Source organism: Abramis brama, assembly GCF_963993115.1.
Source record: "Abramis brama genome assembly, chromosome: 3".
NCBI classification, from domain to species: domain Eukaryota; kingdom Metazoa; phylum Chordata; class Actinopteri; order Cypriniformes; family Leuciscidae; genus Abramis; species Abramis brama.
The window spans coordinates 5,637,173-5,664,620 of record NC_139965.1 but is presented as its reverse complement, the minus strand read 5'-3'; the positions used below and the strand labels follow the sequence as shown (position 1 = coordinate 5,664,620).

The 27,448-nt window shown below is 37.4% G+C and overlaps 1 protein-coding gene and 1 pseudogene across 2 annotated transcripts; one reads left to right on the top strand and one right to left on the bottom strand.

Moving 5' to 3' along the window:
- The first annotated feature begins 4,182 nt into the window (after positions 1–4,182).
- LOC311079162 (uncharacterized protein) lies at positions 4,183–15,545 on the top strand. Its single transcript, XM_084108368.1, has 2 exons — positions 4,183–4,260; positions 13,573–15,545. The coding sequence occupies exons 1-2, from the start codon at positions 4,250–4,252 to the stop codon at positions 15,161–15,163; spliced, it is 1,602 nt and encodes a 533-aa protein (XP_083964494.1). The 5' UTR covers positions 4,183–4,249; the 3' UTR covers positions 15,164–15,545.
- Positions 15,546–23,353: 7,808 nt separating this feature from the next.
- LOC311079871 (GTPase IMAP family member 7-like) lies at positions 23,354–24,400 on the bottom strand (annotated as a pseudogene). Its single transcript has one exon. The product of its transcript is annotated as a GTPase IMAP family member 7-like (transcript).
- Between the last annotated feature and the right edge of the window lie 3,048 nt (positions 24,401–27,448).

The window sequence follows — 27,448 nt, the reverse complement described above, 5'->3', positions numbered from 1 at the left end:
TACATGAAATATAAATCGAGAAATACATTAGTATGAGTCTGCAATAACAAACTGCATAACGCAATGAAATTGACAAAAACACCAAAATATGGATTATAGAAATTGGACGGTCTCATTAATAAAGGCAGTAATAAATGACAACCAGTGAAGGATATTATCCCACAGAGAACTGCACTTCAAGATAATAACTTAGTAAACATGAACAATACTAGCCGCGATGCTAGCGGGATAATCCTATCGTTAAGCAGGATTAAATTATACTTAGAAAGATCGCTAGACATGAACAACATCACAAACATTGTCTAACTCAGTGCAGTTGGGATACAGCGTGACAATCTGAGTTATTAACAGTATACATAAAAGGAAAACGTACTTTGTCACAAACTTTCTCTTGCACATAAACACTGCACATGAATGTACGCGATATGATCGCTCAACTGGAGTAGCCTAGTGAATAGGCAATTACACTGAGTCCGTACGTGCTGATAACGCTGCACTACGTTATTTGCCTACAACGCAACTTAAACTTCACACACATAGCCAACTTAATACTTAAAGGGAGAGAATTCACAACACAAACATTTCCATTAATTTGTTGTGTTTCATTTTCTGAGTCAAGCATGATGTTGAATCAACATCACATTGTAACATCGATTCAATGCCAGTACCATTGGTTTTTGGATGAAATTTCAACATTAATTGCAAGTGCAAAAGTGATGTTGATTCAATGCAGTTACGTTGACACATTAACATTGATTTAACATTGTTTCGATGGTTACTTGATATCTGGGCTGTGATCAGCTCCACAGTGGAAAATGAAAGTGTATTCGTACTGGCTGGGCCGGATCTGCACTGAATGGAACGGTTAATTAACAAGAACAGTTTAGCCTGGGTGTGGAAAAGTGTTTGAGTCTGGGGAATTTAAGAGAAAGGTGAGGCCTTTACAACTGCATATCATAACAAAGGCTGAGTTTGCAACAAAAAAAAACTAACAGCAACATACCATAGAGGATTAAACACAGGGTGTGTGACATACTTTAAAAATATTTTGGAATTATATGTTCTAGTGTTATATCACTGTATAGAGATGAGCTTTCGGTTTGAATAATGGGATTCTCGTTTTACAGGTTTTACCTTTTGTGTATGTTCATATTTCTGTTGCAGCCAATGCCACCTATTTATACAACTCACACCATTAGTTTTTTTTTTTTTTTTTAGACAGATAGCTATGGAAGCTTGTTTCCGCCACAAAATAAAAAAATTGAAATGATAATTGCGACATTTTATCTCACAATTGCGAGTTTATTTCACGCAATTCTGACTTTTTATCTCGCAATTCTGAGAAATAAAGTCAGAATTGCGAGGTAAAAAGTCAGAATTGCGTGAAATAAAGTCGCAATTGCGTGTTATAAAGTCAGAATTGCGAGATATAGTCGCAATTGCGTGTTATAAAGTCAGAATTCGGACTTTTTTTCTCGCAATTGCGACTTTATATCACGCAATTCTGACTTTATAACACGCAATTGCGAGTTTATATCTCGCAATTCTGACATTTTCTCAGAATTGTGAGATATAAAGTCCAATTCTAAGGGAAAAAAAATACTTTTTTTTTTTACCTCAGAATAGTTTAAACACGCAATTGAGACTTTATATCATGCAATTCTGACTTAATATCTCGCAACTGCGTATTATAAAGTCAGAATTGCGTGATATAAAGTTGCAATTGCGAGAAAAAAAGTCAGAATTCTGACTTTATAAGACGCAATTGCGACTTTATTTCACGCAATTCTGACTTTATATCTCGCAATTCTGACTTTATAAGACGCAATTGCGACTTTATTTCACGCAATTCTGACTTTATATCATGCAATTCTGACTTTATATCTCGCAATTGCGTATTATAAAGTCAGAATTGCGTGATATAAAGTCGCAATTGCGAGAAAAAAAGTCAGAATTCTGACTTTATAAGACGCAATTGCGACTTTATTTCACGCAATTCTGACTTTATATCTCGCAATTCTGACTTTATAAGACGCAATTGCGACTTTATTTCACGCAATTCTGACTTTATAAGACGCAATTGCGACTTTATTTCACGCAATTCTGACTTTATATCATGCAATTCTGACTTTATATCTCGCAATTGCGTATTATAAAGTCAGAATTGCGTGATATAAAGTCGCAATTGCGAGAAAAAAAGTCAGAATTCTGACTTTATAAGACGCAATTGCGACTTTATTTCACGCAATTCTGACTATATCTCGCAATTCTGACTTTATAAGACGCAATTGCGACTTTATTTCACGCAATTCTGACTTTATATCTCGAAATTCTGAGAAATAAAGTCAGAATTGTGAGATGTAAACTCGCAATTGTGAGATAAAAAGTCACAATTATCTCTTAAAATGTTTTATTCTGTGGCGGAAACAAGCTTCCATAGATAGCAGCTAGAAACAACACTAAAACTAAAAAGTCAAGAGTCAAGAGCCCAAATTAAAGCAAACACTGATCTCCATTTTCAATAAATCCTCAACATCTAAACCTCTGTTAGTTCTCAATCAGAACTTCTGCTGAGATCTTGAAATAAAATAAATCTGGTCAGTAATAAGTGAAGCTGGTAATGCTGTTCTTGTTGTTTAATCCTCCTCTGCTGAGATCTTGAGAGATCTGTGAGTGTTTAATGTTCTGTGTGGATTTAAAGTGTTTCTGTTGTGTGAGTTTTGTGGGTCAGCATTGTGCTGAAGAGTAGAGCCTGTTTACACTTTACGCTTCAGTCCAGGAGAAGAACAAGAAACATTGATGATATGATGCATGTTCCTTTATTGTCTATTAACTTTGTTAAGTATATTTGCACACAAATTATTAGCAGTTTAATAATAAATACAAATAAATGCACATTCTATCATTGTCCTGACACTCTTTTGTATGTGTTTGTATTAGCATTTACAACTTTGAGTAAAACATTCTTGAAAAATTTAACACAGTTGTTTTCCTTGTGTTTTCTAAGTACATTTACATTTTACAGTGTACATTGTCATGTTTTTCAATATATGAAACGTGGCAATTCCTAATCAGAGTGTATTTTAATATATTAATGCAATATATTATTTCATATATTTTTCAGTGTATTTAAACCATTCAATATATTAATTATCGCTGTGTGACCGCAGATTACCACGATTAGAATGCTTTTAAATCGCGGTATTTTCAAGCAGCGCCGCTTCAAGTCCAAACACCTGATCAGATTGTTCTGAACACCAGAAGTATAGTATCTGTAATTCAATTATCAATTCACTATAGTTATTACACTACCATATGGAACATTAACAAAATGTAGTAAATACTATAATCTACTACAGTTTACTGTAGAAAATACTAAAGTATACTGCAATATTTACTACAGTTTATCAAATCATTATAGTTAATACTACAGCATGTGTAGTATACATTAACAGTGTAGTGTAGTAAGTACTATAATATACTACAGTATACAATTTACTGCAGTTTACTATAGTAAATATTAAAGTTTACTACAATCTTTTTTTTTTTTTTATGTCACATTAACATGCCAAGCGTTACTTTATTCACTTGAAGTCTAAAAATAGAATGAAGGACATTTTTCAGCTCATTCAGTCAGATTGGATGATGATTATTTGTAGTGCAACCTTATGATTTACAATGATTTGTTTCATATTCTAAAACACATTAGGCTCATTAGGAAAAAGGTGAATATAAATAATTAATTTGCAGAAGCAAAAATTAATCTGAAGAGCAATATTCTCATCTTCTGTTTAAATGAGAACTGAAAATGATAATTATTTAAGTTTTAATACTTCAGTTTAGGTTTGGGTTTGATTCATTTTTCCATAAAACACTACATTTAATTACATGCACACACACACACACACACACACACACACACACGCATGCACAAATAAGTCCAAACCCATGAAAACGTTTCCTGAACCAAACCTGCCACCTGTATGTAATAAACATTGTTTTATATTTATTCTTCAAGATAATGAGTTAATATTAACATGAAGAGCACAATTCTGACAGCATGCATACTTAAATGTTCCTGGCATTTTATAACAGACTATTCAGATGACAGTGACACGTAAGACACATTGGACTGGGAGGGACTTCAGGCTTGTTAAATAAACCAGAATTTCAGTCAGAGCTGATTGTTCAGACAGACACTCCAGCACAAGGTCTTCCGTGAGTCCACACCTTCAGTCCAGCGAGCACCATGGATCCCAGGTGAGTTTAAATTATTGTTTTGTTTTTTGTTTTTGTTTTCTACAGGAGGATGTACTTTTTAAAAATCTAATTTAAGATAATTAAATCTGGGGGCTTAAGCCCCTAATCTTTTGAATGTTTCATTAATGTTTTACTGAACAAATAACAGATTGTATGGTTTTTTTAGTTCACCCCGTGGATCTGTTCTCAATGAAAAGCAACTAAACTCAAAAAAAAAAAAAAAAAAAAAAATCAGAGGATTAGTAAATAACACAGTACTACTTAACTTAATTAACTTAATAAATTCTCTGAATATAATTTACTTGATGGTTTAAGTTGAACATACCAAAATAATTGACTAAAAATCCAACAGTTAATTTTGTCTAAAATGCACAGTTAAAAAAAAAATATATAGTATTTTACAAAACAATTAGTTTAAGGTCTATTTCTGAAATTTATCAAATTATTTGAGAATGGAGAATTAAACTGATCTGTTTCAGAACCAGAAATATTACTGATTGATCTATAACACACACTTGTAGTAAGTTTACTCAATTAAAACAATGCCCCCCTCCCCCACCCCCACCCCCACCCCCACCCTCCAACATGAGGACAACTCAACCATTGAGTGAGCGCGGGCTGTTTGAATTCTCTTCAGTCTCCAGAACAGTTCTCTCTTCTCAGTGTCGCAGAATTGGTGCATTTCCTCTGTGAAATTCAGGTTTGTGAATGTTTTATTTTATCTATAAAATCCTTAATGTGCTTTAAAACATTTTATTTAATGCAAAACAAAATACTGGAACGCAATGTGCTAAACGAGTGTCTTGTCTGTCTTTTCGCGTGATTGAAACGACTGATGGCTTGCATAAAACACACGACTTTATTCCTAATGATAATGAATATAATTCATTTGGATGATAAAATGTCCTCAGAACTGTGCACTGTTTGTTTATGGGCAGGTTATGGAGTCAGTCGCTCGCAGCATCTTTCGCTATGAGTGAAACGCAGGACGGCGGTCTGAAGTTCGAAGTTCACCCGCAGAGCGTGAGTCCGTCTCCGGCACAAGAACCAGCGCTGATACGTGGAAATGGGATAACACAGACTGATTGATTACATTTCAATTACTTTTAAATGTTTAATTTTTACTTCTAAAATGTTTGTTATATGAGTTTAAATGTAGGCAATGTTGTATACATGTTAAAATAGTAAAAAAAAAAAATGCTGTGCTGCATTACTCAGACAATAAAGGCCAATGTCATGTATACCTGTGGTTGTGTGGAGTATTTTACAAAGGTTTAGAGTAAATTCAAAGTTAATATTACTCATAAATATTGTTTTTTAAATGTTTCCCCCATTATTTCTACATTTTTTTTGTACCAAATGCAGTTACTCAGATCTAATTTTTTTTACTTGCATTTACTCAGTTCAATACGGTGTATTTAATTGATTTCATTGCTTTAAAATGTAATCAACATTTTTAAGTGTCAAAATGTTTCAACCAAAAAATTTAATAAATCAGTCATCAGTCAATAAAGCTGTCATGTGTCAGTGTTTGTTTGTATGTTCATAGTCACATGTCTTCCTTCGTTCTATTTTCCCGTCACTCATTTGTTTCCTTGACAACATTTATCAGTTCATCTGTGTCACCTGTGTAAGTTCATCATCATCATCTATGTCACCTGGTTTCTGTTAATCAGTGTTTGTATTTAGTAGGGGTGGGAATCTTTTACCATCTCACGATTCGATTCGATTCCGATTCTTGAGGCCACGATTCGATTCAAAATCGATTTTCGATTCAAAAAGATTTTCGATTCAAAACAATTCGATTTTATTCATAATGATTTCTAATCAGGTTTCTGATCATGATCTACTCTCATCTGCTTTGCAATACAGAATGACAAACGGAGACATTAAAGTGTCTTTTTCACATTTATTAAGTTCAATTCTCAGGGAAGTGCCTTTTATCAAAAACATTGAAAAAATATTTTTACTTGGTAATTTTAAAGCAAAGTATTTATGATGACCCATAACGAACTTACTTCCAATACTTCCTATATTAATTGTATTAATAAAACAAATGGAAGTGATTTGGCAAGTCAACTGTAAGGTTACATTTGCCAGCATATGTCCCAACATTGCTGAGAACCAACAGGAAAATAAATGTGTGCCTGTACTAGCAGCATACTTGTAGTAAATTAATACAAACTTCAGCATATTCTGAATCTCTAGCATTTAATAATAGACTTCTAACCAACATCCTCTTGTTATTTCCAATGAGCAATATAATCCTTCAGACAAAAAAAAAACATTTTGCTGTAGCAAATTCACAAACAGTTTTCGTTCAAAAATATAGAATTATGTACCAGAAGCATAACGTATAATGCTTGTGGACTTATGCATATTCTGAATAATTAGTAACATACAAAGTCGCTCTTGACTTATACACAACTAAATAATAAAGAGTTATGACTTGAAATGTTTGCTGTATACCACAATCAAAAATAGCAAAGAAAGTGAATGAACATTCTGCAGAGAGTAACTTACAGTCAAAATGTAACTTTTTGTGACTGGCATTGCACATATTGCATACAGATCAGATCGGTTTACACAGCATATTGATGTGAAAACTAAACAATACAGAAATTAGCTCTCATACAAAAAAATACTAAATAGATCACAATGAAATTGCCAATGTTCCATACGTTAGCTTTTAACTAAGACATTCTCTGGTGCCGTTCGGATTTGGCGCTCAGCCATCATGCGTCTGTTATGTGCGCTAGAGGTGGGCGGATCGATCCTAAAATATCGATACTTCGATACTGACGTGGTATCGAAAAGCATCGATCCTCACATAAAAATATCGATCCAAATGTGTGGTTTTTTTAGCAGTATTTTTATTAATTTAGCACGCAATTCAGTGCGTAAAATAAGCTTCTAAGTGGAAAAATAAGCGAATGTTAGCGGATAATTGTGTAGGATAGAAATTATTCTCCTAGTCATCTGGATACAAGACGAAACCAATCAATCACAGAGAGCGTTCGTTGCTGGTGCTTCACTGAGCTCACAGGCACGTTTGGGAAACGAAGCCTTGCTTAGATGACAGAGAAACAATCGGGAGTTATTTTGAAATAAACAAAGCAAAAGTGTATATAACGGTTCAAAAGGATGAGGACAGTAAGATTTTTTTTAATGAAATTAATATTTTTATTCAACAAGGATCGATGCATTAAATTGATCAAAAGTGACAGTCAAGGGTTTTTCACTGTTAAAAAAATCTACTTCATATAAATGCTGTTCTTTCAACTTGGTTCATCAAATAATTCTGCATCATGGTTTCCACAAAAAAATATGAAACTGTTTTCAACATTGATAATAAGAAATGTTTTCTGAGCTGTAAATCAGCATATTAAAATTAATTATCATCATAACTGGAGTAATGATGCCGAAAATTACGCTTTGATCAATTGAATAAATTACAGTTTAGTATGACATAGAAAACAGATAGCCTATGTTAAATTGTAATATTACAGTTTTTACTGTATTTTTGATCAAATAAATGCAGAAGAGAATTAAAAATCTTACAGACCCCAAACTTTTGAACAGTAGGCTAATGTACAATAGTACTTTTACTATAATTAGGGTAGTTTTGTAAGTCACTGACTAATAATACAGGCGAGTTGAGAGCACAAATCACAAAATATTTAGTAGTCATGAAAACGTTTTCAGATTTACCATATTAATGTTGCATTCACCTCATAAATCATGACACACTGCTCTAGCACAGGAAAGTGCATACAAGTTCAAGTGCATGCTTTTAAAATTAAAAAGTATTGGTATCGGTATCGGTATCGATATCGGCGATACTGGCCCTGTATTTACTTGGTATCGGATCGATATCAAAATTTGGAGTATCGCCCACCTCTAATGTGCGCGTCTCTGTTATGTGCACGCCACAGACTGTCCGCGCACTGCACGTCCGCTTCAGAGTTCCGCCTTTTGCGTTCCTTCAATGTTACGTTATTAGATTTTTTTTTTTTTTTTTAGAAAATCGATTTTTGACATTTGTGAATCGATTCAGAATCGTCCACGTCCCGAATCGCGATTCATCTAAGAATCGATTTTTTTCCCCACCCCTAGTATTTAGTTCCTCTCAGTTCAGCCAGTCTTCGTCTGTTCTCAGTCCTATTAAGTGTGTGTGAATCTTCTGCCTGTCTGAATTATATTGTAAGTGAAAGTTTATATTGGAACTTTTGACTTGTCTTCCTCTTCCTCTTCCTCTTCCTCTTCCTGCACCACACCGTGACAGAAGAACCGACCGCCCAAAATGGGTGATAGCGCCAGAATAATCGTCCTGGCTCAGAAGAGTCCTAACCTTTTTTCTTTTATAAGCACTTCATGTGTCTTGCTGCCACCAGTGCCCTGGACGTCGAGACCCCAAGGACCCTGTTCTGGATCGGGGCTTTCCACCACCATAGCGCTCTCCCAGACACCACAGGATTGGACTTGAAAGAGACCGTCAGTAGGTGTCTGGAGAGTGTCGTTCCTTGATCCAGAACACTGCCTGATCAGCCTGATCTTCACGTCATGCCCGCCATGCCTGAGTCCTGTCTTCAGCCAAGATGGCCACCGCCTCACCGCTTGAGCCCTCAGCCAGGATGGCCGCCGCCACGCCAATACCTGTTTCCCGTTCTGTTCCTGCCCCAAGGACTGTCCATATTCCTAGACCTGTCCCTGTTCCAGAGTCTTGTCCCGCCGAGACCACCCGTCCAGAGTCTCATCCCGCCGAGACTGCCTGTCCAGAGTCTCGTCCTGCCTAGACCGCCAGCTCCACCTTGGTCCTCTGTTACTCCGGCTCCACCACAGCCTTCTGTGCCCCCGCCTGCACCTCAGTCGCCAGGGTCGGTGGCTTTGCCATGTCCCGCCGAATCCTCTGTGTCGCCTGGGCTCATCGTCTCTCCGGCTCCACCCTGGTTTTCTCTCCCACCTGCTCTGCCCCTGTCTGTCGGCCCCGTGGAGTCATCAGCCCTGCCTCCTCCATGGCTCCTCCCTAGTTGGCTCCACCCTGGCCGCCTGCACAGCCTGCTCCGCCCTGGTCCCTCCTGCTTTCAGTCTGCCTTTCACCTGCTCTTCGTCCTCCTAAGTTCCCCCCTCCCTCCGCAGTTGGCCTATCTACGGCGCGAGGACATGCCTACTGGGAGGGGGGAGTACTGTCATGTATCAGTGTTTGTTTGTGTGTGTTCATAGTCATGTCTTCCTTCATTCTATTTTCCCGCCACTCATTTGTTTCCTTGACAACCTTTATCAGTTCCTCTGTCACCTGTGTTAGTTCATCATCTATGTCACCTGGTTTCTGTTAATCAGTGTTAATATAGTTCCTTTCAGTTCAGCCAATCTTAATCCGTTATCAGTCATATTAAGTGTGTGTGAACCTTCTGCCTGTCTGTACCTGTTTGAATTATATTGTAAGTAAAAGTTTGTATTGGAACTTTTGACTCCTCTTCGACACCTGCCTGAACCACACCGTGACAAAAGCATTTTTAAACAATGGCACTTAAAAGTAGAATTAAAATGTTGCTGCAACTATGAAAATGCATATTTTTTCCATATTAACGAAAACTAACGTTAAGAGTAGATCTATGCTAAACACTACTTAAATGTAAAATTTAACAACATTAACTTACAAAGACATCTTCTCTTCTGCACAACAAAATCCCCAGTGTTAAATTAACACTCCTCAGGCACTAGGCCACATGTACACTGGTATTTTTATAAACAGAATTTTTCCTTTTTCGTTTAAAATAAATAAATAAATCATACACAAAAACATGTCAAACCAACAGGTGGCAATGTAACCGAAAATGTGAAGCCATGTTGGCCAGTCAGAAGCCTGGAAAAAAAGGTTATTACCAGTTCCGACGTCACAAGCCCAAATCTCTGGTTTCACCGTCTACACGACAACACTTCAACAGGAGTTTCTGAAATTCTTCACCCTGGCAGGAGTTTTCAAAAAGGTTTGGCTTCAGTGACCGGATACTGCGTTTGCGTGTGGATGATTGGCAAAGCGCATAGAATAAGCTGCAGTTTTGAAAATACCTGTTTTCGTGTGGACAGGGACTCAGTATTCATGTATCCACACTACAGAGTGTTAAAATAACACTGAAGCAGCGTTGAAGTTAATGAGATAATTAAGTGATTAAGTCATGATTGACCATTAGTGGTGACACCTGATGATAATAAGCAGAATCACAGAAGAAAAGAGAAACAACAAGAACAGAAACTCAAAACTAATCCTGTAACCCTGATTATGTTCAACTACCATCATTGTACAAGCTTCTGGTCATGATGGTTATATTCTGATGATGACATTATCATCATGTATTGACCTGATTCACTGATGTCATTCAGAGTCTAAATCTCTGACTATATGCTGATGTGTTACTTGGTGATTGTAGCCCTATGATTTTACAGCTTGAGATTCAGCAGCAATATGAACAATTTACATTTTTTGGAAGAAAAGGTTGGAAGAAAAGGTTTGGGAACCATTCACAGCTAAATCCATGGTGTTAAATGAACACCGCTCTGAAATAATGTGTAATGGCTGAAAGTCAGTTGTAGTTGTAGCACAGACCGATCGTTTTATCACATCAAAGTACAGCAAGAGCGATTCAAAAGCATCTGCTCTCTAATCATTCTCATGGTACTTTGAATTCATTCACAGATCGGTCTGTGCAGTCCCACTTCAAGTCCAACACACCGCTTTTTTCTCTTTTTTCTGTTCTTGTTGTTTCTCTTTCCTTCAGTGATTCTGCTCATTATCATCAAGCGTCACCACTAATGGTCAATCTTCACTTAATTAATCACTTAATTATCTCATTGACTTTAACACTGCTTCAGGCCCCGTTTACACGTACAAAAACGGAAACATTTCCCTTCGTTTGTGCCCTTCGTTTACACGCAAACGGAGAATTCACCCCTGAAAACGATTCTTTCTAAAAGCTCTGGCCAGAGTGCAGATTTTGGAAAACTTTGATTGCACGTTTGCATGTAAACTGAGAAAAACTGAGTTTTAGGCAGCCGACGTCACGGTATGCGACAGAACTTGCACCTGCGTCAAAAGTGCGACTTATTGTTCAAAAGAGAACGAGGAAATGATTTGTTGCTGTTGTTACTATTTTCGGGACTCTGATTGGCTAACGTGGGCTTGAGCTTGTCGTTACACTGCCACCTACAGGTTTGGCATGCTCTTGACGGCATATATACACAGGTTCGTGTAAACGAACACTTTTCTGAAATTTGACAGGTGTGCACAATGGTTTTTCTTTTGAAAATGGAGAGGGTGAAATGTCCGTTTATGAAAATAGCCGGTCACGTGTAAACGTAGCCTCAGTGTCATTTTAACACCTTGTAGTTGGACACATATGTACACTGAGGGGTGTTCATTTAACCCTCTGGGGACCAAGCTGTTTTTGGGGTCCTTGAGATGTTCTGACATGCCTTGACATTTGTGCTTTTTTCAGTTATTTATAAACATGTTAATGGCAAAGGTGTAAATTCACTCTATATAGCACAAACAGGGCTACCATAATATGCGAGCAACGTGTATGTAGATGTTTGTATTTTTAAGAGAATAATGTTTATGCGTGGTTATTGGAAAAAATTAAAATGAAAGTTGCTGAATTAAGACCACAAAACACATATTAAATATGTGTCCACAAGACTTTTGACTAATGGATGTTGTCCCTTTGAGTTCTAGCTTCAAAATGATGTAAAAATAGTCTTGCTTTATCGTTCACAAAAAAAAAATACATTGATTTAAATGGTGTAAAACAGGTTTTGCTTGGAAAGCCAATATGCGAGGGGGAGGAGTAGTTTACACCTTGGATTATGAATGTCCCACCCACTCTGCATAATTAGCCATTCACTCAGGTGTGAAACTGACTGAGCCACAATGCAAGGACAAAAGATGTATTTAGAAGAAGACTTATATTGACCATTTAAGATTTCGCTTACATCTCTCTTGTAAATATGTTTTGCTATTTTATTAAAAATGTTACAATTACAACAATAATTACAATTTCAACAATATTTCAAGTGTACTCTTTCTTTGTAAAAAAAATAAAAAAATAAAAGATTATAGGCCTACATTTTATCATATGTATTCATTAGTTTGAATATAGCCAACATTGGAACATCTAACATCTTAGTCTATGAATTTATTTTTGACAAAAATAGTATTTTTTTTTGCAGTTTAATACGTTGCTTATACAAATACATTTTATTTCAACATATTCCAGTCGATTTTTACTCATCTCAGTAGGCTATAGCAAAGCAGTTTATTCTTTCACACACAGACGCGCGATTCATATTTAGGCTAAACAGTCTTTACAAATATGTCCCCTTCATTCATCTCACAGAAAGGCGAGTCATATTATAGAAATGCGATTCATCTTTTTGCGGTTTACATAGGCCTACACTAACGTTATTCCATAACGTTATTCCACACGTGAGAAAAGAAAACAGCCTACCTCACTCCTCAGCGGAATCTGCTCCTCATTTCAGGAGATATTGCTCCTCATCAGCACTGTTCTGAGGAATCTTTTCTCCATTAGGTAGGCTATGTCTCACTCGCAAGGAGTCGCAACGCGCTTTGTTTACAGCTGATGTGGGCGTTTCACAGCTATGAAATAGTTCTCAGAATTTGCGTTTGAATAGCACGCGCTCTCCGGGGAGTGGTCACATTACTGTGAATTAGGTCGTAATGAGCTCGACAGGAGTCGCTCTCTTTTTATACAGATTACAGAAGCTGAGAATATTTGTTGTTTATATAAATGACTTCATTTAAAAGATGCGATCTCAAGCTTTATGCCCGTGGGTCTGTTTGCCTGCTTGACTGAATTTTCGCGGAGTTATAGATCATTTTCGAACGCGTTTCAAATGGGAGTTTACTGACAGAGAGAAGGCAGAAATCGCATCATGTTAATTTTTCTTTATTTGTCAAAAAGCAAAACACTTTATTTTTATTGTGAGTATACAGAAAAAAAATAGAAACTGAACAGGATCGATTGATGTATTACACGAAAATGAAAGATCAAAATTAACAGAGCATTTAGTGTTTATTTTCATTGCTAAAAAAAAAAAAACAAGCAAAACGCGCGGGCGCGTTTGTGGTCCCCAGAGGGTTAACACTGGGGATTTTGCTGTGATTTAGGTCAAATTAATTGACATAAAACCTTCAACTTTTTTTCTAAATGTCTGTATTTTGATGGGTATTTCTAGTGTTCAATTCATTCAGTGCGAAAAATTTGATAAACATTTGCCTCCTTGCTTTTTCAGACAGCCAAATCTTCCACCACGTACATCAACTCTTATTCATCAAGGTCCTCCGAAACGATACCGTCTTCACACAGAAAGAAAAGTGGTTGATGATAATGGAAAAGTGAGAAAATGGACTTATGGGAAAAAAGACACCAGTAAACAAAACAAAATTGTTCTTCTGGTGGGAGAAACCGGCGCTGGCAAGACGACTCTCATCAACACCATGGTCAACTACTTACTAGATGTGAAGTTTGAGGAAGAAATGTGTTATGAAATCACAGAAGAAGAAGCCAGAGACCAATCAGAATCACAAACCTCTGAAATCACCATGTATGAGGTCTGTCCTTTAAAGAATCCCATATCTCTCACCATCATTGATACTCCAGGATACGGAGACACTAGAGGACTGGAAAAAGATCTGGACGTTGCTGCAAATTTATCCATGTTGTTTCAAAGCAGTGATGGAGTTCGTGAAGTCGACGCCGTGTGTTTTGTGATTCAAGCGTCTAAGAATCGCCTCTCAGACAGACAGCATTACATTATCAGTTCAATTCTGTCTTTGTTTGGAAAAGACATTGTGAATAATATTGTGTTTCTAATCACACACTCTGATGGTCTGCCACCCAAAAACGTCCTCAGCGCCATTAATAAAGCAAGAATCCCCTGCAGACGAGACCACAAAAAACAACCTGTTCATTTCTTATTCAACAACCGGCAGTCTGACATCCGTCACACTAATGAACGACAAATTAAAGCTCAAAGTAATGCCTGGGAAGAAAGCATGGATGGCATGAAGGACTTCCTTCAGTTTCTGAATGGAATGAACAGAAGAAGTTTAGAGTTGACTTCAAATGTCCTGATAGAGCGCATTATATTAGAAGCATCCATCTGCAACTTAAAGCTGCGAATTCAAGAGAAAGAGCAGAAAAAGTCTGAAGTACTTCAGATCCAAGAGGCAATGAAACAAAACAAGGAAAAGATTGAGGAACGTAAAAACTTCAACATTAAACTAAAAAAGACTGTCAAAGAGAAGGTTCCCATTGAAAGCGCTTCATGGAAGAGCAGGAAGGCGACAACCTGCACCGTCTGTGAGGAAAACTGCCATGAGTTTGACTGCTGGTGGGTTTCTGATCCCAGCAAATGTGAAGTCATGAAAAACGGCTTCTGTACCGTGTGCTCAGGGAAGTGTCACCACAGCAAACACGTCAAAGAAAACAAGAAATACATCGTCAAATCCTCAGTCACGATGATGGAATTTGATGAATTTAATAAGGATTATGAAAAAGCTCTAGAAAAAAACAAGAGGTTTTTGGTTATAATGGATTCACTTGAGAAAAATCTGAAGGAGATTGAGGACCAGAAGCAAATTCTTCTGTTCAATGCTTACAAGACCATCAAGCATCTGTCTCAGATCGCATTAAAGCCAGACTCGGCCTTCACTCTTCAGCATCTGGACTTCTTCATCCCCAGAGTGAGGGAGGCTGGGAAAGAAAACTGGGTCCGAGAGCTGGAGGAAATGAGGAGAACTGCTGTAGCTGAAGAAGCCAATAAAGATGCTCTGAGTTATCTGAAAGCTGGTCTGGCTAAACTTTTCGTTGGTGGGCAATGAACAAATGCAGGGAAGACAAGAGATGAATCAATGTAAATTAAGACTACTTACAATGAGAAAGGACATAATTCCCTTTACTGCAGCATGATAAATAAATGAACAAGAATACCATAATGTTTAGAAATGATTAGTTTCACCAATCAATAAATACTCCATGACTTGCTTTAAATTATTAGTCTAATTTTTGGGTACTGGATATCTTAACAGAAAATGTTGCAAATGCAAACATTTCTTTTCTCACTATTTTATTTTGCTAGACCTGAATTTAAAAGTCTTTCCTGAGTTTTTTTTCTTTTTTCTTTTGCTTAAACTGTTATTTCCTTCAGATTATCAAATTATCTGTAAATGAAAATTGTTAAAACTAAAATAAACAAATTTCAGACATCATAAACTTGATATTTTCTTCATGTGATTTCTATTCCAGTCAAATGTTTTAGTTAAGCCAGCCAACCTCTTTAACGTCGGGTAATATTTATCTTGGGTAATATTTGTAATTTTTGTGAAAGTATCCTATGTAAGGGTGGATTTCCTACCCACCTGAGAAGAGCAAAAGCTGTCTTTAGCCATGATGCATCCGTATGATATAACAGTCTTTGAGCTGCTTGTAACCAGAAAGCCATAATTCTGGATCTGATATCTATCAATCCTTGACCTCCCTCTTGAGTCGGAAGAAATAAAGCAGCAGCACAAATCCAGTGTTGTCCAGAGCAAAAAAAGTTCACAAGTTTCCTTTGAATTTCCTCAATAAGTCCAGCAGGTTGCTGTAACCAAGAAGCAACCAAATTATTGGTCACCAAAATCCGTACCCTATAGGACAACTTAGGTAACAACCATTTACATTTAGACAACTTGCTGCCCACTTTCTCCACTAGACCCTCCCAATTTTGCTTTTGATAAACATTTGATCCCCAAAAAAACTCCCAACAATTTAAGTCCCTCTCTACCCCACTTTAGGTCCCCAGGTAACTTTCAAACTCTCCTTTACCTTCCCAAAAAGCTTCACTTTTAGTCCAGTTCACTTTAGCTTTTGAAGCTTTCTCATAAAGACGGAGTACCTCAGATAAACACTTAATACACAGCTACACAGCTCTGCAGCTGACTTCTTCCCGACAATCAAAGCGGGGTTACGTCACAAAAGTGTGGACTTGTAGGAAAACCGTGAGTGCTTAGGGTGCCATTTGGAACAGGGCCTATGTGCCTGTTTCTATCTAGGCCAGGTTTTTTGGTTTTCCTTGAATTCTCTCTTCCAGATGGAAAATGGCGAGCCTCCCAGCTTGATTTTGGTGATCTTCAGTTTATTTATGTGGAGTGATCCTTGCCGTCCAGCAGTGTGGAAGGATTGTACATAAACATACAACCCATGGATTTCCTCTGCCAGAAACTTCTCCCTTGATATTGAATCTAAAGGAAATTTTACTCCCAGTAAATTGGAGGAACTAACCTGAGCTCGGCAACGTGAATTTGAGTGGACAGAACTGGTGATCCTTGACTCACTGAGTCATACACATACACCAATAAAAACACATAACCAAAAAAAGACAGGCACCATTACCACCAAAGCCTGCGGGCCCAGCTCGCCCTCCCCCTCCTGTGAGAGCTCTTCGGCCTCTGCCACAACGCCAGGGCCCACACCCTCCTCCATCTGCTCGAGGTGAACCAAAAACAACTGATACCAGCTCTCAGTGATATGTGTCGGGTCCCCGTTTTGATAACAGTAACTTTCTCAAATGTTTACAGAACAAACGGGAACCCAGTGTGCCTGTATCTTCCTCTATTGCTGTTCTATTACAAGATAGAAAGTCTAAGGCCTTCAATAGCCGTACAGCAAACCTAACTAATCTGGTGCCTCTTACACGTCAAACTAATATTGCTGTGGGGAAAAGTAAGTCTGTTAAGTTAGCACTCCTTAACATTCGCTCACTTAAAAATAAATCACTTCTAGTCAACGACTTAATAACCACAAACAATCTGGATTTTATGCTTCTAAATGAAACCTGGCTAGAAGACAGCTGCAGTGCAACAATCCTCAATGAAGCAGCCCCCCCGAACTTTACTTTTATGAGTGTCTGCAGAGCTGTTAAGAGAGGTGGGGGTCTAGCTGCTCTTTTTAAAGATATCTATCAATGTAAGCAAAAATCATTTGGGAATTACTTGTCTTTCGAATATCTGGGTATTGTGTTAAAAGGTGCTCCACGCATTTTACTTATCATTATTTACAGGCCTCCAAAATACTCTCCAGCCTTTGCTGAGGACTTTACAGAACTGTTATCAACAATTACATCAGAGTTTGACTGTTTTGCCATTGCTGGAGATTTAAACATCCACATAGATAATGCAGAAACCAATATGGCAAAATAAATCAATACTGTTTTAAAAACTTTTGATCTGACTCAGCATGTTCATGGACCCACACACAATCGTGGACACACTCTGGATTTACTTATCAGTAAGGGTCTAAACATTTCATCGATTGTTATTAAGGATGTAGCACTGTCTGATCATTTCTGTATTTTCTTTGATATATTGATCTCTCCTGCCACTGAAGCTAGATCTGTGTCTCTCAAGAAGAGATGCTTAAATGAGAACACTAGTGTACTATTTATGAAGGCTATATCCTTAACACCAAGCATATCTGCAGACTCTGTTGATTTTCTCCATGATTCCTTTAACTCAAAAGTTAAAAGTGTAATTGATGATATTGCTCCTGTTAAAGTCAGGAAGAAGAGTGGCAGACAAAAAGCACCTTGGAGAAACTCAACAGCAGTGCAAAATATGAAAAGACAATGCAGAAAAGTAGAGCGCATATGGCGGAAAACAAAACTTGTAGTCCATTATAACATCTACAAAGACTGCATCCATGCTTTTACTATGGAACTAGGCAAAGCTAGACAGACTTTCTTCTCAAATATTATAAACAGTAATTTAAACAACACACGCACTCTTTTTGCTACTGTAGAGAGACTGACAAACCCCCCCAAGCCAGATTCCCAGTGAAATGCTCTCAGACAACAAGTGCAGTGAGTTTGCTTCTTTCTTCTCTGAGAAAATCAATAATATCAGAAAGGCGATCAGCACATCTTTGAGTTGCCCTGGGGTTAGACAGACCATCAAACCACCTGAGAAAGTAGTTACTATGTCTGACTTCAAAGAAATTGATGGCAAAATTTTGGAAGAAACCGTACAGCACCTTAAAACATCAACCTGTGCTCTTGACACACTTCCCACATCATTTTTCAAAAGTGTGTTAAACAGTTTAGAAGCAGATCTTCTAGAAGTGGTAAATGCCTCACTTCTCTCTGGGAGTTTTCCAAACTCCCTGAAAACTGCAGTTGTCAAGCCCCTCCTGAAAAAGAACAATATGGATAAGACCATATTAAGCAACTATAGGCCGATCTCAAATCTTCCTTTCATAGGCAAGATCATTGAAAAAGTTGTCTTCAATCAGCTGAACAAATTCTTATGCTCGAATGGATACTTTGACAATTTTCAATCTGGTTTCCGACCGCACCACAGCACAGAGACAGCGCTCATAAAGATAATAAACGATATTCGCTTAAATACTGATTCAGGCAAATTATCAGTGCTGGTACTACTCGACCTCAGTGCTGCATTTGACACTGTCGATCATAACATACTTCTTGACAGGCTGGAAAACTGGGTGGGGCTTTCTGGGATAGTCCTAAAATGGTTCAGGTCATACTTAGATGGGAGAGGTTATTATGTGAGTATAGGAGATCATAAGTCTGAGTGGACATCCATGACATGCGGAGTCCCTCAAGGCTCAATTCTTGCGCCACTCCTGTTCAACCTGTATATGCTCCCAATGAGCCAAATAATGAGAAAGAACCAAATTGCTTACCACAGCTATGCAGACGACACACAGCTCTACTTAGCCCTATCGCCTAACGATTACAGCCCCATTGACTCCCTGTGCCAATGCATCGATGAAGTCAACAGTTGGATGTGTCAAAACTTTCTTCAGTTAAACAAAGACAAAACTGAAGTCATTGCATTTGGAAACAAAGATGAAGTTCTCAAGGTGAACGCATACCTTCACTCTAGGGGTCAAACAACTAAACATCAAGTCAGGAATCTTGGTGTGACACTAGAGTCAGACCTTAGTTTCAGTAGTCATGTCAAAGCAATAACTAAATCAGCATACTATCATCTGAAAAATATTGCAAGAATTAGATGCTTTGTTTCCAGACAAGACTTAGAGAAACTTGTGCATGCTTTCATCACCAGCAGGGTGGATTATTGTAATGGACTCCTCACTGGCCTTCCCAAAAAGACCATAAGACAGTTGCAGCTCATACAGAACGCTGCCGCCAGGATTCTGAGCAGAACCAGAAAATATGAACATATCACACCAGTCCTCAGGTCTTTACACTGGCTCCCAGTTAAATTTAGGATTGATTTTAAAGTATTATTACTGGTATATAAATCATTCAATGGCCTAGGACCTAAATACATTGCAGATATGCTCACTGAATATAAACCCAACAGATCACTCAGATCATTAGGATCATATCAGCTAGAAATACCAAGGGTTCACTCTAAGCATGGCGAGTCCGCTTTTAGCTATTATGCAGGAACAGCTTCCAGAAGAGATCAGACGTGCTCCTACAGTAGTGACTTTCAAATCCAGACTCAAAACACATCTGTTTAGCTATGCATTTAATGAATGAGCACTGTGCCAATGTTCGTCCGACTGTTTGTACTGTACTGTATTTTATTTTTTATTTTTCTAAACTGTTTTAATTATTCTTATTTCTTTTTATTATTTTAATTTCTTCTATGTAAAGCACTTTGAATTGCCACTGTGTATGAAAAGTGCTATATAAATAAACTTGCCTTGCCTTGCCTTGCCTTGCCTTGCCTTACCAATAACGCACCCACAAAACCCCATTTTATATTGAATTATAAATAATATAACTAACCCACTATTATTATACAGTATATGTAATGATATTAGGTAACTTTACAGGTACCACCATAATATAACCATTAAATTAAATTAAGGATGATTTTTAAATAATTTCACTACTCTGGTTCGAGTAGAGGTTCATGGTTATTGTGTCTCTAGGTGCTGCACTAACTTTTTATACTTCTTTTTTTTTTTTTACTCTCTGTAATATGTTTAGAATCAAACATGTTTTCTTGAGAATGTTTTCTTTCAGCACTTTCCATCCAGTTAGTGTCTTGTAAAAACCCCTTTAACAAAAGCTAGTTCCTTAAAGGGACACTTCACCCATTTGCATTAAGCTTTGCATTGTTAGAAACCCAGTCATACTATTGAATGGTCGTGCAACACTCTCTCATTTTCCCCTGATACGGGAGAAATCCGTTATTTACCTCTTACACTTCCTCCTACAATGACGCAAAAATCGTCATGTTGCGTTATTGTCGGAGGAAGTGTAAGAGTGGGGGATTTCTGTTGAGACTACAGACACTCGTTCCTCATCTTTCCCAGGGGGCGGGACCCGCTCACGCTACAGACCTATTACAGATCAGTGGGTGGGACTTTACTCTCTGAAACTGAAAGCAATATCCTCCATCTTGTTTGAAGCTAAGCTAACAGGCGCTGTGGAGACAGATGTAAAGTTATGACAATAGCGGAGGAGAGTACTCAATATGATATAGAAGAAGAGGATTTCGGAAGTCTGATGCTTGAATCAGGTGTTTGTGGCTACCTTTACAAGCCGCATTATAGCGAAGAGCAGCCGAGGCAGAAGACCTGCCTGCCGCGGACGAGGAGCCCGGACTGGCTCGAGTTAGGGCGGACTGGTGGCGCCGGTGATCTCACTATGCAACTACGAACCGCTACGAACACAGAGATAGAGTCCGTCTGCGGCAAAGAATTTCAACGATGACAATTTCTCCTGGACGAAATCTCTGAATCAGACGAGGACACGGACGTTTGTGTTGAGAACTATCCTAGTTTCGCACCGCATATGTTCTGACTGAACATCCAGGTACCATGCAATAATTCACCTTTTCGAAAGAAATACAAACGAGGAGTAATGCACTAATGAGTTCGCCAACTAACTAGACATTTTGTGTGAATGTGAAATGAATTTCAAGCTCTGGTGGTAGCTAGCCTTGTAGACGGAAGAGTGATTTCTCTTATAGGCAGATATGCGCTTTCTGGATTAGTGGGAGTGGCTTGCGGAGCTGTGCAATGTGGTGCATTGTGGGAGTTGTTGTCTTTCATACAAATGCGTCCTGAAGTTATTTTTTGTCTTTTCTCGGTCACAAAGGCACCAAATTCAAAATTTATTTTACATTTCGACTACATATATGACCCACTTTAAATAAAAAAACAATGTTCAAATGGGTGAAATGCCCCTTTAATGACATCATCCTCCAGGAAGTGACATCATGTTAGTGAGAAATCAGCAGCACAAACATCACCAGTAAGTCTGATCAATTTGTGTTGTCAGTTGGTTTGTGTATCTTGAAAACTTTCATCTTGTTTGATCAAATGAGCTTGATCATAGCATAATTTCAAAAGATGTCCTCATGTAAACTAACTTAATGCTGTGGTTTATAGAGTTGTGAAAATTGCTTTTTTATAAAGCCAATTTTGTTCTATTGACCTTTTAGAGGATGTTAAAGATGAACAGTTTGGTCCAGTAGAGATCATAATGACCATGAAGGAGACAGAGAGACAGTCAAAACAAAGAGTTTATTGAAGACAAATTATTTAACACAATGCTAAAAAGAGAGAGAACGATTACAAATGTGTTTGGGACATGAACTAAATTAAACAGTCACTAGTAATTACAGGCACACGCAAAATCAATTTAACACAAACAGGCTCAGAAAGGTTAGGATTAGCAAAATCATCTCTTCATAACTATAAACCTTAAACCTTATATGTTACCTTATACCTTATGAATTGAGCAATCTGAATGACTATATTTAGTACCATGACCACTCAAAATGAGTACACTAAAAAGTTAAGGGAACTCAAATAATTTGAAGAAATCAATAAAAAAACAATATGAGTAATCCACTAAAATGCATACATCACGTGTAACTATCACTGCACTATTGCTTTTCAAATTAAGAAGAATGCAGCTTAATCAATAACAGATCCCACATTAAACAATAACAGATAATAATCATGCACAAAAATACACAAAATAACTCTCCTTTAATCCCCTTATACAATATGTGGCAAAAAATTCTGGGAAAACAGATTTCCCTGTTTGTATGATTAATTGTGTCCAACTTGTGTTGAAATGTCATTGTTGTTAAAGATGAAGAATATTGAGGATATACTGATATTAAAAAATATAATATCGAATATAATATATAATAGAATATTTTTTTTGTCCTTAAATATGTTAATTGAAATGTAACAAAAATATTAAGCATGTCTTAAACATACAATTTGCAATTTGTTTGTGCAATGCAAAATTTTCATGAATTTCAAAAATTCAATATTTGCTCATATTAAACATTCAACTGTGAGAGAAGTTTTATAACTGGCATTCATTTAACACACTTTTATAAAACTTGTGACTCAGACCAAACGATCAGTGAGAGGAACGTTACACATGAGCAGAACTAAGGTAGGCCTGCTGTGGCTCTAGTAACATTTTAAAAATTTTAACACAGTAAAACTTCAAAAAAGCAAAGAAATGCAAAAAGACTAATGCATGTTCACATAGGAAAACAATGGAAAACCTGTTCAGACAGACACAAACACACTTTTGAATAGACACTTATTTATATACACAGCAGTAGCTGAATTTCCTCAAAATTAACTATCAAAAAGTAGCTTTTTGTATCAGTTGTTTCATCCAGTGCTGTTACATTATTGGTTATCGAATCGCTCAAAATGATGCAATGAGAGAGCGGTCCGAATGAATGCAAATTGATTTAGACAGATTTATTGCAAATGCGTTTGGCTACTTTACTGGAGAGAAATAAAACTGCTCACAAGAATCGATAATTCACTAATCATTGGCATTGCTGAGTCAGTCAATGGAAATATAATGCAAGACATAATAACTGCTCAAATTTTCGCAAGAAAATTGTTTCAGTCGGAGTACACGGTGCGTAAAGTCGTACAGCTGCAGACGCCACTCTGTGAGACAGGGTAGAATGTTCTATCAAATATAAATGAAAATATTGAATTGACAACAGCAGTTTGTTGTATTTCATTCATAATAAAGAATTCTATTGATACTTCTTATAAACATCAGAATGCATTTGTTCTGCCTTTTTAACAACCCCTTTTGCATTCTTATAGTTAGCTTTGACTGACATCTTAATGGCATCAAGCACAGAATCAGCTTCTTTATATCCAATTATTCCTCCTCCAACAGCTCCTATTATAACAGCTGCAGCTCTGATGCTAGCGCCTGCTGTTGCTCCTGCTTTATCTGCTAATGTGCTTGCAGCAGTAACAGTTGTGGCTATTGCTTTAGCCGCTTTCAGTAAACCCAAGACATATGCCACTGCGACACAGATGCCCATAAAAGCACCAACCAGAGTCCCTGTAGCCACTCCTGCAAACCTAATGAGATATTTATTATGAACCTTCTTCTTCGCTACCTCTCGCTTCTCCTCTGGAGTCAAAATAATAGTGTCCATGCCATTCAACTCGTCTTGAATGTCTTCCTCTACACTTGACAGCAGCTCATTGGTGTAGCAGCCGTTCTCTTTCACCATCTTGTCGATGGTCTCCAGCATATTTTTCACATGAACCCTGTTGTTTCTGTAGCCTAATCGAGAGTCATTCCAGTGTGTATTATCAATGACGTGACAGCGGCCTCCACATTTATCAACAAGCTCCTGCAGTTTTGGACTCTTCTTCACAAATTCCTTGATGCTTTGACCTTCTAGATTTTCACCATGAGTGAATAAATCCACTGCATGTTTAAAGGTAGCCTCTCCACAATATTCAACTATTTTATCCAGAATCTGTGTTTCCTATCCTGTGTACCCTTGAACTTTTATAACGATGACAAAGGCATCAACAGCAGGAGCACATTCAATAATGGATCTAATGATCTCAGATTTGACGACTTTCTCATCATGACGTGTGTCAAAGATTCCAGGTGTGTCAATAACTGTGACTGTTCTTCCACCAACCGTCGCAACTCCTGATTTACATTCATCTGTTAAAGATTCAGGTGAAGATTTAGTTGTGAATATTTGTTCACTGAGAATTGTATCTCCACTGCTGCTTTTGCCATCTCCTGTTTTTCCAAGAAGAACCATTTTCTTGCAGGTTTAGACGCTATTTTAAAAAAGACACTCTTGTAAGTTTGTTTTGAGTACTGTAAAAAAAAAAAAAAAAAAAAAATATATATATATATATATATATATATAGCATGTTAATACATATTAAACAGATTTGATTTTAGTCTTATTTTATTACACTGTTGGCCTAACAGTTGTAGCACAAGTATAAAACGTCTGTTATCATCCCTGAAAACAAGCACAAGTAGAGTTCATTACTTAAAGAGGGATTGATGTTCCATAAAGGGCAAAAAAATTAACATCACCAAACATCACAAAAATTGTTTTTAGACAAACTTTTTTTTATTTGCTAAAAATGGAAGCGTGCAGAAACATAACACCTCTTACACCTCAACATTACACATCGAAGTAGAACAGATCTGTGGGCAGACATCACTAAAAAAACCTCTTGTTTGAAAACTGTTGCCGCACGCGACCACAGGAGGATCACCTTCTGAACTGTTAAGAGGAGGAAGATGCGCACAAAGTTAAACACTCTGTCAACCACAACAGCTCGTGGTGAGGAAGTGACAATTGCATACACAGATCAGAAATGTGGAGCTAGACCACCACCCTTCAAGTGTGGAGATTGTGTACGTGTAAGAAAGCTGCACGTACAAACTGCATTAGAGATAATCTGGTTAACCATGGGACTGAGAATGTTGTACTATAGTCTACAGAGCTGCCAACTCACACGCATTCACCGTGAGACTCGCGCGATTGCCACTTTTCACACGCTCTCACACCACACATCCATTTTCTCACGCACAGAAAAATCGTGAAGCAAAGAGGACACGGAGACCGACAGACTAGAGCAGGTTAGTTATGATAGAAAAAAATCTCAGATTCTGTCACTTTTATTACGAAATTCAAAAATGTACATTAAATGTATTATTGATTGTTTGTGTTTTCTTTTGATGCAATAAGAAAATACTAACCTACTTTTAGTTTTTTACTTTAAATTTACTATAATTTATCATCAACTAACTGTAAATAAAACACTATGGGCCAGATTTACTATCAGCTTGCACCAGAGCTAATCCTCTTTTGCTGTTAAAAAATATATTTTACTAAAGACAGCGGCTGACCATATTGCATATGCATTTTTAGGAGTTTCCCTTTCAGACACATCATTTATGGGAGCAGAATTTTTTAATTAATTATTCTTAAATTAATTATTATTTAAATTATTAAGGTTTGTGCCATTATTTAACGGCCAAAAAACCCTCAAACCACCTTAAATCAGCTAATTTGCATTGCTCTTTTGGTATCGCGTTGGTCAGTATAGAAATTATCACCACAAATTCATGAAATTGCGTACAAATAGTACAAATTTATTTATCATGGCATTTTTACGCCAAAAAATGTTTTTCATGAGATCGGGCTGAAATTATCCGACTGCGTCTGTGTTGTTTAATTTGTGCGTCATCAGTAGATCACACGCAGAACTGTCCACTCCCATCGGCACTTTTGTGGAATTGCGCTCTCACGCTATTTGCCCTGCTTAGTAAATCTGGGCCTATAATACAGTGGGTTCACTGAAAGGCAAACAACACTGACTTTTCAATAAAGTACTAAATATTAATGTGTTATTTTTAATCAGCTGTTCCAATCGTGTTGAATATACATACCTTTTCTTCCTCCAGAAGTGAAAGTATGTCCTCTGAAATACCGCGGCCTCGTAGAAATTCTGTCACAGTGATGATGGACATAATTGTGCAGTCTGCTCCCCCTGGACCTTTCAAATTGATATTACGTTAGAAAAAGCTTGGTCGTGTAAACGTGACTCGCTTAAACATATATAAATAATAAATGGGTCTAGCGTTAAAGCTACAACAATCATTATAATGGATTTGTGTGTAGGCTATATACGAAGAAAGCAATGTGGAGCTATAACCAGGTCTGTAAAGGGTTCGTTCTTGGACCATTTAGGAACTATTGATACGGTATATAGCACTATTGCAGCGCATGTGGTATACACAGTCACCAATAATCAACAAGATACATGCATGAAGTCAAAATTCACTCACTCGCTCGTGTGTCGATATCTGAAACACATGCAGTAGGCTCGATGTTAGGATGAATGTGGCCTCAAATCGATCTCAAAATTTAACGCGTTCATTCTCGAAACTTAATGAGTTTATTCTCACGATTATTTTGAATTTTTTCTCGAAACACAACGACTTTATTCTCGAAATGTAATGAGTTTATTCCCAAGATTGTATTTCGACTTTTTTTCAGTAGCCTACTTGAGTGTCTTTTTCAAATAGCGTCTAAACCTGCAAGAAAAATGGTTCTTCTTGGAAAAACAGGAGATGGCAAAAGCAGCAGTGGAGATACAATTCTCAGTGAACAAAGACCCACAACTGATTGTCTTGATGAGGAAGTTGTTGGAAACTTATTTCTTCATCGAAGCAGAACCAGGAGACGTTTTGGGATATCTTTCAAGCAGAAGTTTTTCTTTATTGAGGACTTCGCTGTGATGCTGTAGACTTCCAAATTTCATCCAACAGTCTAACTAAAACATTATACATTGTAGGTTATATACCTTCCAAGGGCGAGGGACTTTTGGAGGTGGAGACAAATTCAAACAAAGTATGCAAATGTAGGGATGATTTGATTCTATCAAGTGAAAACCGGTTAGGCAGGTTATCTGGCTTGCTCAAGAGAAACAGACCCAATCAGCATAGATCCTAATCCAATCAGCCTAACTATTCAATGTCTGGGGCTGGGGCTCCAAGAGCCATTACAGACAAAAGGTGAAACAGAAATTGCAACTTTGCTGAGCAGAATCATTCGTGTGAGAGTCATCTTAACCTTAAAAGCTAAATACAATATTCTTCACCGTGATGTTATGTAAGGAAGCAACACACACACACACACACACACACACACACACACACACACACACACACACACACACACACACACCAGGTATAGCAAGGCGCAGCTTGAATTGTTTAACCAATCACAATTTTCCTTTACTCTGTAGTCTTTAAACCACAGAGGAGGCTGTGTAGCCTGTGT